This window comes from Amphiura filiformis, chromosome 14, assembly GCF_039555335.1.
Source record: "Amphiura filiformis chromosome 14, Afil_fr2py, whole genome shotgun sequence".
Taxonomy (NCBI): domain Eukaryota; kingdom Metazoa; phylum Echinodermata; class Ophiuroidea; order Amphilepidida; family Amphiuridae; genus Amphiura; species Amphiura filiformis.
In genome coordinates this window covers 37,217,766-37,231,442 of record NC_092641.1, presented here as the reverse complement: position 1 = coordinate 37,231,442, position 13,677 = coordinate 37,217,766, and the positions used below count along the sequence as shown (strand labels likewise).

Sequence of the window (13,677 nt, the reverse complement as noted above, 5' to 3'; positions counted from 1 at the left end):
CCATTTACACAAGTCAATAAAAAATAAAGAAATTTCATGAGCAAAATTGGCTTTTTGAGCACTTATTCCCAAGCAATTATGGCAAGTGATATATATCATTTTAAAGCTTGCTTCATGGAGATATGCACTGGTTAATAATTTAAGAACCTTAAAAAAGCAACTTTACACTGGGTTCGTCGTGGATGGTCACAATTACATTAATGGATCCAAAGCCTCATCCACCCAACTTACTACTAAAAAAGGCTGTCAAGTTATGTAATACAAATACGACTGAATGATTACATCATATTTACATGACCTTTAACCTCACGAACTTGCAATTCAATGTGATGTCTTGCATTTCTATGTTCCTTCAGTTTCTGCAGATAATCTGATACCTAGACACATTTTTTGTAATTTATTACTGTATTTCAAAAAATAAAAATAAAAATAAAATTGAAGAAACCTCAAAAAAGAAAGCGGAAGGGGACGTGAAACATGTTTATTTTTTTATTTGGCCGAACACAGTTTCTTCAATGAAGCTTTATTTTAGCAGTTTTTATTTCAGTTTTTACTTCTCTGTACTTGTCATAACTTTCATTTTATTTGTCTTTTTTTTTCACATTGTTTGACATTTGTCTAATCAATTAATGCCCGGGATTAATGCTTGTAACTTTACTTCTTGAAGTCACATTGGATTCAATGGGGTGTCATATTCGTGCCGGATTAGATAGTGCATAATATAGGGACCGTGTACACAGTCCCTTGTTAAACGAATAAATTTACCCAACTATGGTTTAGAATATATAATTAGGATTTTTGCTGAACCATGAAATGGTATCAGCCTATAACTGTGTATGTTACTAGCTCCCTAGGTCCCTAGGTCCCTAACTAACCATTTGGTCTGAAATGGACATATCTTTAAATGCCACGAAGGTATGATCCCATGAGTGGTGTCATATGAAAGAGGAAAACATAAAGAATATAATAAAAATATTTCCAAACGTCGGAGGTCATCCAGGGGTCACATGGGTCAAAAAAGGTCATTTTAACCAAAAATGCTCTGATTGAGCTGAAATTTAAATGCAATGATCCTTATGACATTCTAAACCTGTTTAAAACATTTTTAAATTTATTTAAGGTCATTAAGGGGTCATAAAGGGGTCAAAGGTCAAGTTGTTCAAAATGCTCCAATGAGCTGAAATTTAAACGCAATGATCCTTATGACATTTTAAACATGTTGCAAATATTTTAAAAATTCATTTAAGGTCATTAAGGGGTCATAAAGGGGTCAAAGGTCAAGTTTTTCAAAATGCTCCAATTGAGCTGAAATTTATATGCAATGATCTTTATGACATGCTAAACATCTTAAAAACATTTTAAGATTCATTTAAGGTCATTAAGGGGTCATAAAGGGGTCAAAAGTCAAGTTGTACAAAATGCTCCAATTGAGCTGAAATTTAAACGCAATGATTCTTATGACATTCTAAACATGTTGCAAATATTTTAAAATTCATTTAAGGTCATTAAGGGGCAATGAAGGGGTCAAAGGTCAAGTTTTCAAAATGCTTCAATTGTAGGTATAGGCCTACCACAATATACTGCCGAAGCCACATGGTTCAGCTATGGTGCGGTTATCGCACTAGTTTCGCAAGGGCAAGTATACTATTTTGGCGCGCAGTATAGGCCAAATACAATGCATGATAGATTGACAATGGACTGTATTGACGCACAGATATAGGTTTGTGATATATAGCGACGGATGCGCGTCATAACTGGAACTCGTAGAAAATTACTGGCATGCATTTCTCATTTGTAAAATAATTAAGTATAGGATAATGGCCGCGGATTAGAACGTGAGTGGATAAGAATGGCCTTGGGCTTTCGGAGCGACGAAGCCATTCTTATCCACTCACGTTCTAATCCTTGGCCATTAACCGACTTAATACACACCTATGACGTCGCGCTATTGTTTTACCGCTCCATTATTTTTCACGAATGGAGTGTTATTGAAATAGGTTGCTCTTTACAAATTGATCAATTACTCATTGATGCCGGACAATACACTAATATAATGATCGTACTAAATTTTAGGTGCGAGTGCAAAAATAGTCCGACTCAGCTTTATGTAAAATTTCTATAGAAATACCCATCATATCACGATCCAGGTGTTTAGTTCAAATCATCCGTAACCACCTTCTTGAATTATAAAGATTTAAAATGTTTGTTACACAAATTGAATAAACGTAGATTCGTAAAATCATCCAAGTGATTAGACCATCAATAGTTCTTTATGCCAACTTCTAATGCGTTAACTGTTGAAGTAGTTACGTTTAGGTCTCTATTTTGCATAATAAGGAAAATGGGCAAAAAGGTCATATAGGTTCATATGAAATGGTCATTACAGTTGTGTACCTCAAGAAAGCTACACCTATCGCTATACCTGAGCAATGATACTCTTCTCTGTGAATCGAGTGTTCGATTTTGGAACAACCATGCAATTATGGACACTATTGTTTATCTTGGATAATTTTGTGATGGAATCATTCCGAGGATATATATCGTTGATTCGCAGCAGAAGGACCAAAATCAGGTACGAAAAGGTACGAAAATTTTAAATGTACTACAATACATTTTGCCTAGGCCTATTATGTCCCTGAACTTTGTCGGCAAAAAACAAAACAAACTTCGCCGCCTTCGACGCGAAATAAAAGCCACCTCAACTTCCAGTCCCCCTTCCGAAATCAAATGGAGCGTCCCTAACATTGTAATATTTAATTACCGTTAAGGGCTGGGGTATGAACGTTTGGACAGTATTTTTTTTTGGACATTAGAGCACATCAGACATATCGAATTGCATTCTGAATATGAAGAATATCATTCTGATATCAAATAATTTTGATTTTTGAAATTCGCAATTTAATACACATTTTATGGCAAATCATTAAAATTGATATTTTTGATATTTAACAGTACTTGAAGTAAACTTTGTAAATCTGATGATTTATACTTAAAGTGTATGTAGGTGGGATGAAAAGCCGACGATCAATTGAAAATTTTGACCTTTCGTATTGAAGATAATGGATTTTTTCCCAAAACACCAAAAAAAAAAAAAAAGGGTCTTTTTGGGAAAAAATCCATATCTTTAATACGAAAGGTCAAAATTTTCAATTGACCGTCGGCTTTTCCTCCCTGCTACATACACTTTAAGAATATATCATTAGATTTATATAATTTACTTCGAGGACTGTTATATATCAAAATTTGAAAAATATCAAATTTTTATAATTTGTCATAAAATTTGTATTATATTGTGATTTTCAAAAATGAAAATTATTTGATATCAGAAAGACATGCTTCGTATTCAGAATGCAATTCGATAGGTCTGAGGTGCTCTCATGTCCCACAAAAATACTGTCGAAACGCAATAAACGCTCATTTTAGATCCCTTAAATGGGGGTAACTTCGGTAAGCGGGGTAACTTTGGTCGTTCAAATATATTTTTTAAATGGTCATATTTCCGTACAGCAATATTGTTTTTAGTCATATTTGGTCTCAATTTGTTAAGAAATATATTTGGAAGAAATAAAAGTCGTTCATGTCCAATTTCGTTGAAAGTTACGAAAATATTGGCATTTGTGACCAAAAATGAGCATTTTTTTACATTTTTTTCAGACAAAATAAAAATCGATTTTTGTGAGCAAGGATGCGTGCTTGCTTAATTTTGCAAGGGGTCAAATGTCACAAAAAAAAACCTTGCCCATATACAGCGAAGATCAATTTTTTCATTTTTTTCTTCATGGAATGTAATACCAAAGTTGCCCCAAATGCGGGGTAACTTTAGTCAGGCTATTTTAAACACCTAGGGCACCCTTTCAAAATTATTCAAAATCTTTTTCAACTTCAAGGTGTAGAAGGAACCCTAATGTCATAAAAAAAAAGAGATAATTAGAAATATAGGCCTATTTGGTTTTGTTTGGAAGCAGTGGTTTAAAAACTCTGAAAAGTGCCCAAAGTTACCCCATTTTACGGTATCGGATAGGCCTACTGATCGATGTATGTAAATATTCAAGCATGCCAAAATACCATCAGATGAAACATCAGATATACTAATGACAAATAAAAATTATACAGAAAATAGACCTACTGTGGCTTTTATCATTATTAAACATGCCCGAAGAGAACGATTTAAAATAAACAGATTCATAGGCCTAAATACATTGATACAGAATGTGTATTATGTATATGGATATATAGCAATGTTGCCCAAAATATGACAAATTATATGTAGGGCCTAAGCCACTGAAAACGTATAAAAATATAAAGAAGAAAAAAAATGTAAAAAACAGTAAGCGTAGAAAGAAAGGTCCAAATAAATAAATAAAGGGCCTACGAAGTAAAGCCTAAATAAGCATTTTCCAAAGTGAGGGTAAAAACACATCTTGCATAATAAGTACAACTTAGCCAACAATTTAACCTGCCCGTTTTGATCTTGACTTGCTTTTCACAGATTGCATTGTAAGGGCTCGGATAGCGACGTTTTCACGTATTTTTTTGTGTGGCACCTGAGAGCAAATCAGACACATCCTTCTGATATCAAATAATTTAGATTTTTATTAAATTCGCGATACAATACACATTTTATGGCAAATTATTAAAAATTGATATTTTTGAAATTTAACAGTCCTCAAAGTAAATTGTATAAATCTAACGATATGCAGTAAATAGTAGGAAGTTGGGTTGAACAGCCGTCAATCATATGAAAATTGTGACCTTCATTATTCAAGATATAGATTTTTTCCACAAAACACTAAAAAATGAAGGTCTTTTTGGAAAAAAAATGTTTAAGTTCAATATGAAAGGTCAAATTTTCAATTGAGTCGGCTTTTCATCCCAGCTACATAGGCCTATAGTTTAATAATATTACATATCATTAGATTTATAAAGTTTACTTCGAGGACTGTTAAATTTGGAAAAATATAAAAAATATGAAATTTTAATAATTTGTATTATATCGCGAAATTCACAAAATCAAAATTATTATTATTTTTAGATATAGGGACAATCCTCGTATTCAGCATGCAATTCGATATGTCTGATGTGCTCTCAGGTCCCATAACAATACTGTGCAAATGTTGCTATCCGCTTCCTCAATTTATTGTATTAATGAAAATCATTTTCTTCTTGTTTTTCGTATCATTGTTTTGCATGAATGAAGTGATGATAACAATACCGCACTTTTCGCAAATACTTGCTTTTCAAAAGTGCAATTGATATTAACACTACATTCGTAAATGCCAGTACTTTTTCCCTGAAAAGTATTTGCTTTTCAGAGAAAAGAGAAAGGCATTTACGAATGGCGTGTTATTGTGATCGTCGCTCCATTCGTGGAAAATAATGGAGCGGTAAAACAATAGCGCGACGTCACAGGTGTGTATTAATATTATATAGAGCATAAGGCATGTAAGGGATACGAGCCGATAGGACTTGTACATAACAGTTTGTAACGTTCCTGTGGTGGATTATTTCACATTATAGGGCCTATAGGCCTACCTTCATTTGCAATTAAGACACACCGGTTTCTCTTCATCATTATGTCTTTAAACAGGGTAAGTAGATTATTTATGATATTATCTTTAAGGTAGTACTACACCCCCTGATAAATTTTGTGACTAATTTTGAATTTTTATCAAAAAATAACTCAAGACAAGTGGTTCATAGAAGCTCATAGACATTATTTTGTAAATTAAATCTAATACTGGAACTAAAATTTGCAACTCACTTTGCTACGTTGCGTCCGAAAACATCGGACTTCGTCAGGCATCTGATTGAAGATGTTGTGATGACGTCAGATGTTGTGACGTCAGACGGCGAGGAATGTCTCGTAACGCCGGGTCCCATGCACGTGACAACTGGAAGCGGAGTCCCCTTTTCTGTTAATGGCGGGCTCCTCCACTCTCTCCCATATGGATTCTCTGACTCCTCGCTCAAACCACTTCTCCTCCTTATCTAGAATAACCGCTTCCTCAGGGTTGAAGAAATGTTCAGTTTTCTTGTTGCAGTGGTTGTAAACCGCGGAGTTTTGGGCTTCGCTGGAGCTAGGGCGCCTGTGTTGGTTCAATCGCGCTCGTAGAGATTGTTTTGTCTCGCCTACATAGGAGTCACCACAGTCCGGGGCAGCACAGGTAATGCCATAAACTAGATTGCACTGTTTATCTCTGGGGGGTTTGTCCTTAACATGCACGAGCTTCCCCGTAGGATGTTGGTAGGTTTGAAGCACGTAGTAATGCCGAAGGACTTGAAAGAGTTCTTGAGCCTTTCAGATAATCCAGCGATGTATGGGATGGTTACCTGTGTGCGATTGTCATGGTTTACCTCTCCTGTGGTGGATTTAGTGGAGTCTTTGGTTTTGTTCGCTTTGGTAAACGCCCAACCGGGGTATCCACAATTTCCAAGGGCTTTCTGTAAGTGATCTTTTTCCTCCGGAATGTCTTCAGAATTGCTTATGACAGTGTCCGCACGGTATTGGAGGGTTCTGATCACGCCTAATTTGTGGATCAGCGGATGGTGTGAGTCAAATTGTAAATAGTGATCGGTATGCGTGGGCTTTCTATAAACCGTTGAGTTGAGGGTACCGTCACTGTTCAAATGAACCAAGCAGTCCAGAAAAGCTAACTTAGTGTCCACACATTCCTCCTGAGTGAATTTGATGTTCGGGTCAACTTGATTAATGAAATTAAAGAAGGACTCCGACTCGCTTTTGTCTATGATGATCAGGGCCGTTCCGACCATTAGGCCAGGTAAGGCGGTCGCCTAGGGCGGCAAACGCAGAGGGGCGCAAAAAAGGGGGCGAAAAAAGAAAAAAACGGGAATGGAGAAAGAAAAGGGAAGAAAAAAGGGTGGATAAAAAGAAAAAAAATGGGAGGCAGCAGTGACGTAGTGACGGGGGAGGGGGGCGTGGCAGGTGGGGCACGTGTCCTGGGCGCCATCCTTAGGGGGCGCCGAATTGACCAATTCAGCATCGATTCTGCGCCCCTCCAAGCGATGAAAGTCAAAATTTTCGCGCGCTTCACGCGCATTTCACTACAAAATCATTTTAAAGATCAATTTATAATTCATTATAGCCAAAATTTATTAGTGGCAGATCCTATTTGTGCAAATTTTCGCACAAATCATTTTCAAAATCAATTTATAATTCATTATACAGCCGAAATGTATTAGTGGTACTGTGGTAGGCCCTATTTGTGGATGATTTTCGCGCGCAATAGTTTCAAGAATCGGGGTGGGGGCATCATTATGTATCCCTAGCCCTAGCTATACGCCACTGGTGCTGGTGGGCAGTATTCAAATAGGGCAGTATACAAACTGACAAGTTTGCAAGGGGGTAACCCCCTAAACACTTTTTTGGTATGCTTTGGGGCGGCAGGGAGAGGCTTTGCCTAGGGCGGCAAAATCCCTAGGAACGGCCCTGATGATGATGAATGTGTCGTCAACAAAACGAAGCCACAATTTGGCCGGTTTACCGGGGTAACTACTCAGCACGTGTTGTTCAAATTTCTCCATGTAGAATGTAGAGATTAACCACAATTGGGGAAACGGCTGAGCCCATCGCGCACCCATATTGTTGGATGAAATACTTATTGTCGTACGAGAAATAAGTTGTTTTGAGGCAGATGGTGACAAGTTCAACAACTTGTTCAACGGTTAAATCTGTGCGTTCACTCAAAGTGGTATCCTCCGATAAGAAATCCTTCACAACCTTGATGGCGTCGTCCGGTGGAATGGAGGTGAAAAGTGCGCTCACATCGTAACGTCATCACAACATCTTCTGACGTCATCACAACATCTTCAATCAGATGCCTGACGAAGTCCGATGTTTTCGGACGCAACGTAGCAAAGTGAGTTGCAAATTTTAGTTCCAGTATTAGATTTAATTTACAAAATAATGTTTTGAACTACTGGATGAATAATCTACACCAAGATTGAAGCTCATAGAAATCAGGTACATTCTAGCGGTAGCCTACCTCTATTCGTATCATAAAATACGTATCGCTTGTCTTGAGTCACCGAAATTACAGTAGTAACTGGATTCCTTGCAACTATAATATATATATAGGGCCCTAACTTTTGTTACAAGTGTGTTATTTTGAGAAAAATGCAAAAATAGTTACACATTTATCAAGGTGTGCAGGGCTGATGCGCCTATAGTACCACCTTAAAGCCATATTGTAACATAGGCTATCCATAAAAATAGATAAGTATTTCTTTTCCTCATCATTTTTTTAATTTTTAGTCTGAGGTGGAGCAAATTGGTGTTTTATGAGACAGACAATTTTTTTCAAAAACTACACAGCCCCCTTGATATCTAATGGTGTGTCCCTAATTAAAATAAACGTATTCCCCAATCCCCATGTCAATGTTAAAGGGTATTTCGTGATCCTAGCATCCTCTTTTTATGACATTTTTCAGTACATATCCACGAAAAAAGCTTATTTCCAAAATTTCAGTTGATTCCGATATTGCGTTTCCGAGTTAATGCATGATTATGTGTATTACACTGCTCCATTATGATAGACAATGCGTTGTAATTTCGTTCTGGTGCACCAGAACGAAATTCAAATTTCACGATATCTTTGCTAAACGAATTAATCTGCAAGAAATATTTTGTACATAAACATTATGTAGCCAGAGATTTCCAGTGGTATAAAAATCTCAACTTTTTTTGAGAAAAGTGGGGGGATGAGGCTGTGGATCACGAAATGCCCTTTTAATAATAATAATAATAATAATAATAATAATAATAATAATAATAATAATAATAATAATAATAATAATAATAATAACACTAATAATAACACTAATAATATAAATAATGATAATGATAATGATATTAATGATAATGATAATGATAATGATAATGATAATGATAAATATGATAAATGATAATGATAGTGATATAGTGATAGTGATAGTGATAATGATAATAATAATAACTAGTGGCAAATGGTGGTCATAGACCACAAACCTAGCTGGGGCGTGTTGGTGTTGTGGCGGTATCTGACTCCTGCAAAATGTTCCAAAAATGTTCCCCTGGTTATGATGTTTGTTGTCACCGAGTTTGAGTCCCGTACTCCTTACAGATATCCAGAAAATGCAATTCTAATATTTGACCCCAGATGACCTTTGACCTGACCCCTCTGACCCCTGCATGATGTTCCATAACGTTCCCCTGGTCATCAGGTTAGTTGCCATCAAGTTTGAGCCCCGTACCTCTTACAGATGTCCAGATAATGAAATTCTAAGATTTGGCCCCAGATGACCTTTGACCTGACCCCTGCAAAGTGTTCCAAAATGTTCCCCTGGCATTAAGCCCCATACCCCTTACAGATGTCCAGAAAATGAAATTATAAGATTTGACCTCAGGTATTTGGTTATATACCGGAAATGCCCCTTTAATGACCTTTAATCCCAAGCTCAAAAACTGGTAAATTCTATATTAAATAACCTTATTAAGGGGCTAAATTTGCTGGTAGGGTAAAACTTGTTTAGGGGGTGTTTGAAAAAAATTTGGTCACGCATGCGTACACTGTCATATTTGAGTGCCCCCCAGGTGATGAGCTTTACCCCCCCACTGGCTACGCCACTGGTGAACACCCCTACAGACCTATGTACCTTGGAATTGTCGCGGTATACTGCATACCTACCTAGTACCTCTAGCATTCAAAATCATCATCACAGGAAAATTCCAGTATTGAGCATATTTCTTCAGCACAAATATCATCCCTCATATCAGACGATTTAGAGCAAAATTAAGTACAGCTTTCATCAGCAGTGATACCAAGATATAATTCCAGTTCAATGAATTGGTGGTCTGATACATTTAAGCCAAATTCATATCAGCAGTCAGCACCCCAGAGTCTACAATGGTCTATGGTCTCACAACCAGGCTCACAACCAACAAACATGTTATTTATATAGCCAAGGTCAATTATTTGTAACCCTTTTCCCTAAAATTCAGCCTTGCTTTCATAAACCATATGTTTCTCAATATCTGTGCTCATATTCTGCCACAGTTTCAGGACATATTTTTAAAACCCTGTAAACACCCCTATAAATCACAGAAATTCTCTTATTTCCACCATGCTATAATTGAAACACAAACATGTCAATGCCTCAGTATTTATTGTAGTAATCACCTATAAAAATCGGCAAAATAGTTAACATTGGTATCCCATCTGGACATACTCATAATTTCCACTGCATTGACATTTAACCTTGAATGCCATTATTTTAACTATTGCTTACTACACTCTAAATTACAGGGATTTGAATTCAAATCAAAAAAACTTACTTTCAAAACTTAGGGACCAATCAATATAGGATTAAAATAAGTCCTTACAAAGTTTTATAAATTTCAGTCCCACAGGGATTTAAAAAAAAAACCTTTCAGATTTAAAGTTTAAATCTACAAAGAGCAAATGTTAATACTTCAAAGACTTATATTCAAGTTTAAAAGATTTAATTGTTAAATCCAAGGCGGACTGTAATCAGTGACAAAACCTTTGGATTAAAAAATAAGACTATCCTTAGACTTAAAATGTCAAATCTTTGAAAGATTAAAAATGCAAGTGACAGCAAGTCCATTGGATTTAATATTCAAGTCCTTTAAGATTTACTTTTAAGCATATCTGGGATTTTTTTCAAAATAATATAAATCTTTATGGGGATTTAAATATCGATATTAAATACAAGTCTGTGTGACTTCTTATCAAGTAATACGTCTATTCACAGAAGTAATACCAAGTCAGGACTACTTCTTTCATAAAGCTCAAGCAATAGTCTGCAGTGCCATGATAATTCCAGTGTCACTGCAGTGGCCGAGTGTGATCCTTCATGGAAATAAGCTTACCCATTTATAAATTATATTATGTGTATAGGTAAGCTTATACAGCAGAAGCACAGACTACTACCTTGGCGATTGAAGATAATGTTCACATTGGCCCTTCGTGCACAACAATGTAAGCTTTTTCATGGAAGATATAGTCACTGACATTGGCAATTACAGCATTTGTGATGCCATTCTGCAAAACAAATTCGTCCATATCACTTCATTCATTCGCTCGCCACCACACAAAATCGCAAAAGAAAGATGGCGGCTGAGCAGTCCAGGAAAACGTTTCGATTTGATCACGTGCACGCACCATCGCGTTGTGATTGGTTTAATGTTTAAGTCTTTCGAAAGATTTAAAATAGATTTTCATTTCCCGATCCCAAAAGTAAAATTTAAATCCAACCCCGCGTAAAATAAATCTTAAAGACTTAAAATTTACAAGTCTCAACTAATATTTTAAGTCTTTCTAATTTAGAGTGTACACCAATCACTGTCACTATTATTCAAGTGTTTTGCAATAACCTTTCAATTCCCACTGAGCCCTTCCAAAATCATATTAGCCATCAATCCTCTCATACACACATTCCTGGGCTTGGATGACGAACAGATGATAATTGCATTTTGAGAACAGGGTATGAGTTTTTTTTTTTTTTTTTTGTCAAAGGTTATTCAATGAATATACAAATATATTGGGGTTCAAGAACTGTGCCCTGATAGATGAGCAAAAGAACATGTGCAATTTCACTTTGTTGTAGTTCGCAACACAAACTTAATAACAGGCAAAACAGACACATCATTTATCGGTATGACATTTTCGTATTGGTGCTGCCCTATCTATCTACCTATTGTGCAGAGCTACTACGGTATGGGTTCCTCGTACTAACTTTGTTGCCAGCGGAAGAACACCAGAAGATTACAATAGTTTGTTGCCAGCGGAAGAACCAAACGATTATAATACCTAGCTGGGGGTGTAAACCCCCCCAGCTAGGTAAAAACAGATACCGTGTTTATATGGCTAAGATGAGCAGATGTTTTTCATATTGCTCAATTAAATGGAAAATTACAGATTTTGGAATACTAGATGACGCATGCATGTACACCGCCGTACAATAAATGTGTCGCGGTGAAAACTATTTCAAATTTGTTGACAAATATCGTTGTTTTTGATATGGACGGGAAACCATCAGTGGCGTAGATTTCTTTTTGAGATCAATGGTTGGAAACAAGTCTCAGCACCTTTTGGCGACAGAATAAGTTTATGATAGAAATGATTTTACCATATTGAAGCTTCAATGTTTTTAAACATTGAAGCTTCCAATATGGTAAAATTGTAATATATTAAAAAATATATTGCAATTTGCATTCTGTGCATTTGCAAAGGAAATAGGCCTATGTGCATTTGCAAAGGAAATAGGCGTAAATGTACATACAAACAAGTATTTATTTATTTATTTATTTATAAATTTATTTAGGTTTATTTATTTATTTATTTATTTATTTATTTATTTATTTATTTATTTATTTATTTATTTATTTATTTATTTATTTATTTATTTTATTTCAATCATGATTGAGTTCGCCACTGCTCAAATGGTGTTGTTTTTAACCTCTTGGAAAGGGGATGTCAAAAAGTTTTGTTGGGGAGACTGGGTAATTGTGGCCCGGGGTAAATGTGGCCCCTTTGTCTTTATCAGGGTGTCTAACGCGGGTCTAACGTGTCTTTATACTATTAAAGCTTTGGTCCCCGCTTTGGTCACGGTGAATAACTTTGTTAAAGAGTGGTCTTTATGCTACTGTTTATACTAAGCTTTGGTCAAGGTGAATAACTTTGTTAAAGAGTGGACTCTTATGCTACTGTTTGGTGAAAAAAATTATTCTAAAATAGCATTAAACAATTTTACGAGGGAGGTCTATTTAGTGGAGCGAAATCACAAAAAGTGGCAAGTCCACTTTTTATTCATAGGGGTGGTACTTATTGTTGCATCACTGACTATTTTGTATGCGTTTGACATGAAAGGTAATCATAACAGTTCCCATTGATATAACAATTTTATTTTAAAACAAGAAGAGTCTTTCAAAAAGACACAGTTCACGGATCAGGTGTATAGTAATTTGTTCCAACTTCCCATTTTCATATCAAACCTACTCTGCACTGATCTTACAATAAATTAGCGATTTGAGGCATAAATGATACCTACATCCTGACTCTGGTTTATATATGTAAGTGTTATATCAGGCTCAAAAATCTAGTGGCCCGCCGGGCCAGCATTGTTGGAAGTTTACTGGCCCGACGCAAAATCCACTGACGCAGGGCCACCGCTTAAATCCGTCCCTGACTACAACTGGTATCTGCTGGTCAGTTTATACATGTATACCCCTGCCCTCACGGGGGTCACCCTCATTGTGGCCTGTACACCATCCGCGATAATCAACATTTGAAAAGCACCCTAAACAAGGATTTAACCCTTGGCTAAAACGATACCCTAAACAGGGATTTTATTCCTTACATCAAATTTCATACCCTAAATTTCATTTCCGCGTATTTAGCAATTGCAATTTTGCTACCCTTTTTTCCCATTTTTCTTGTTTTTGACACCCTAAACACGATACGCGCGTATCGTGCCTACCCACGAAAAACCGACCCTTTTTACGCGTTTTCATTATCGCGGATGGTGTACATGCCACAATGGGAGTGACCCCCCTGTGCCCCTGGGCTATTTCCACATCTGTTATTTTTATGTGCGCGTTTAAAACTTGGTCCGATAGGGCTGTAACTCGGTGGGTGGAATCCTTGATGCGAGGGGAAT

At 36.3% G+C, this 13,677-nt stretch overlaps 1 protein-coding gene across 1 annotated transcript in view; it reads left to right on the top strand.

The window, feature by feature from the left end:
- The first annotated feature begins 5,030 nt into the window (after positions 1 to 5,030).
- Positions 5,031 to 13,677, top strand: part of LOC140170044 (inositol 2-dehydrogenase-like) — a 44,124-nt gene continuing 35,477 nt past the window's right edge. Inside the window, exon 1 of the mRNA XM_072193360.1 lies at positions 5,031 to 5,588. Coding sequence (XP_072049461.1) covers positions 5,574 to 5,588 — 15 coding nt within the window. The 5' untranslated portion in view covers positions 5,031 to 5,573. The remainder of the gene's footprint in view (positions 5,589 to 13,677) is intronic.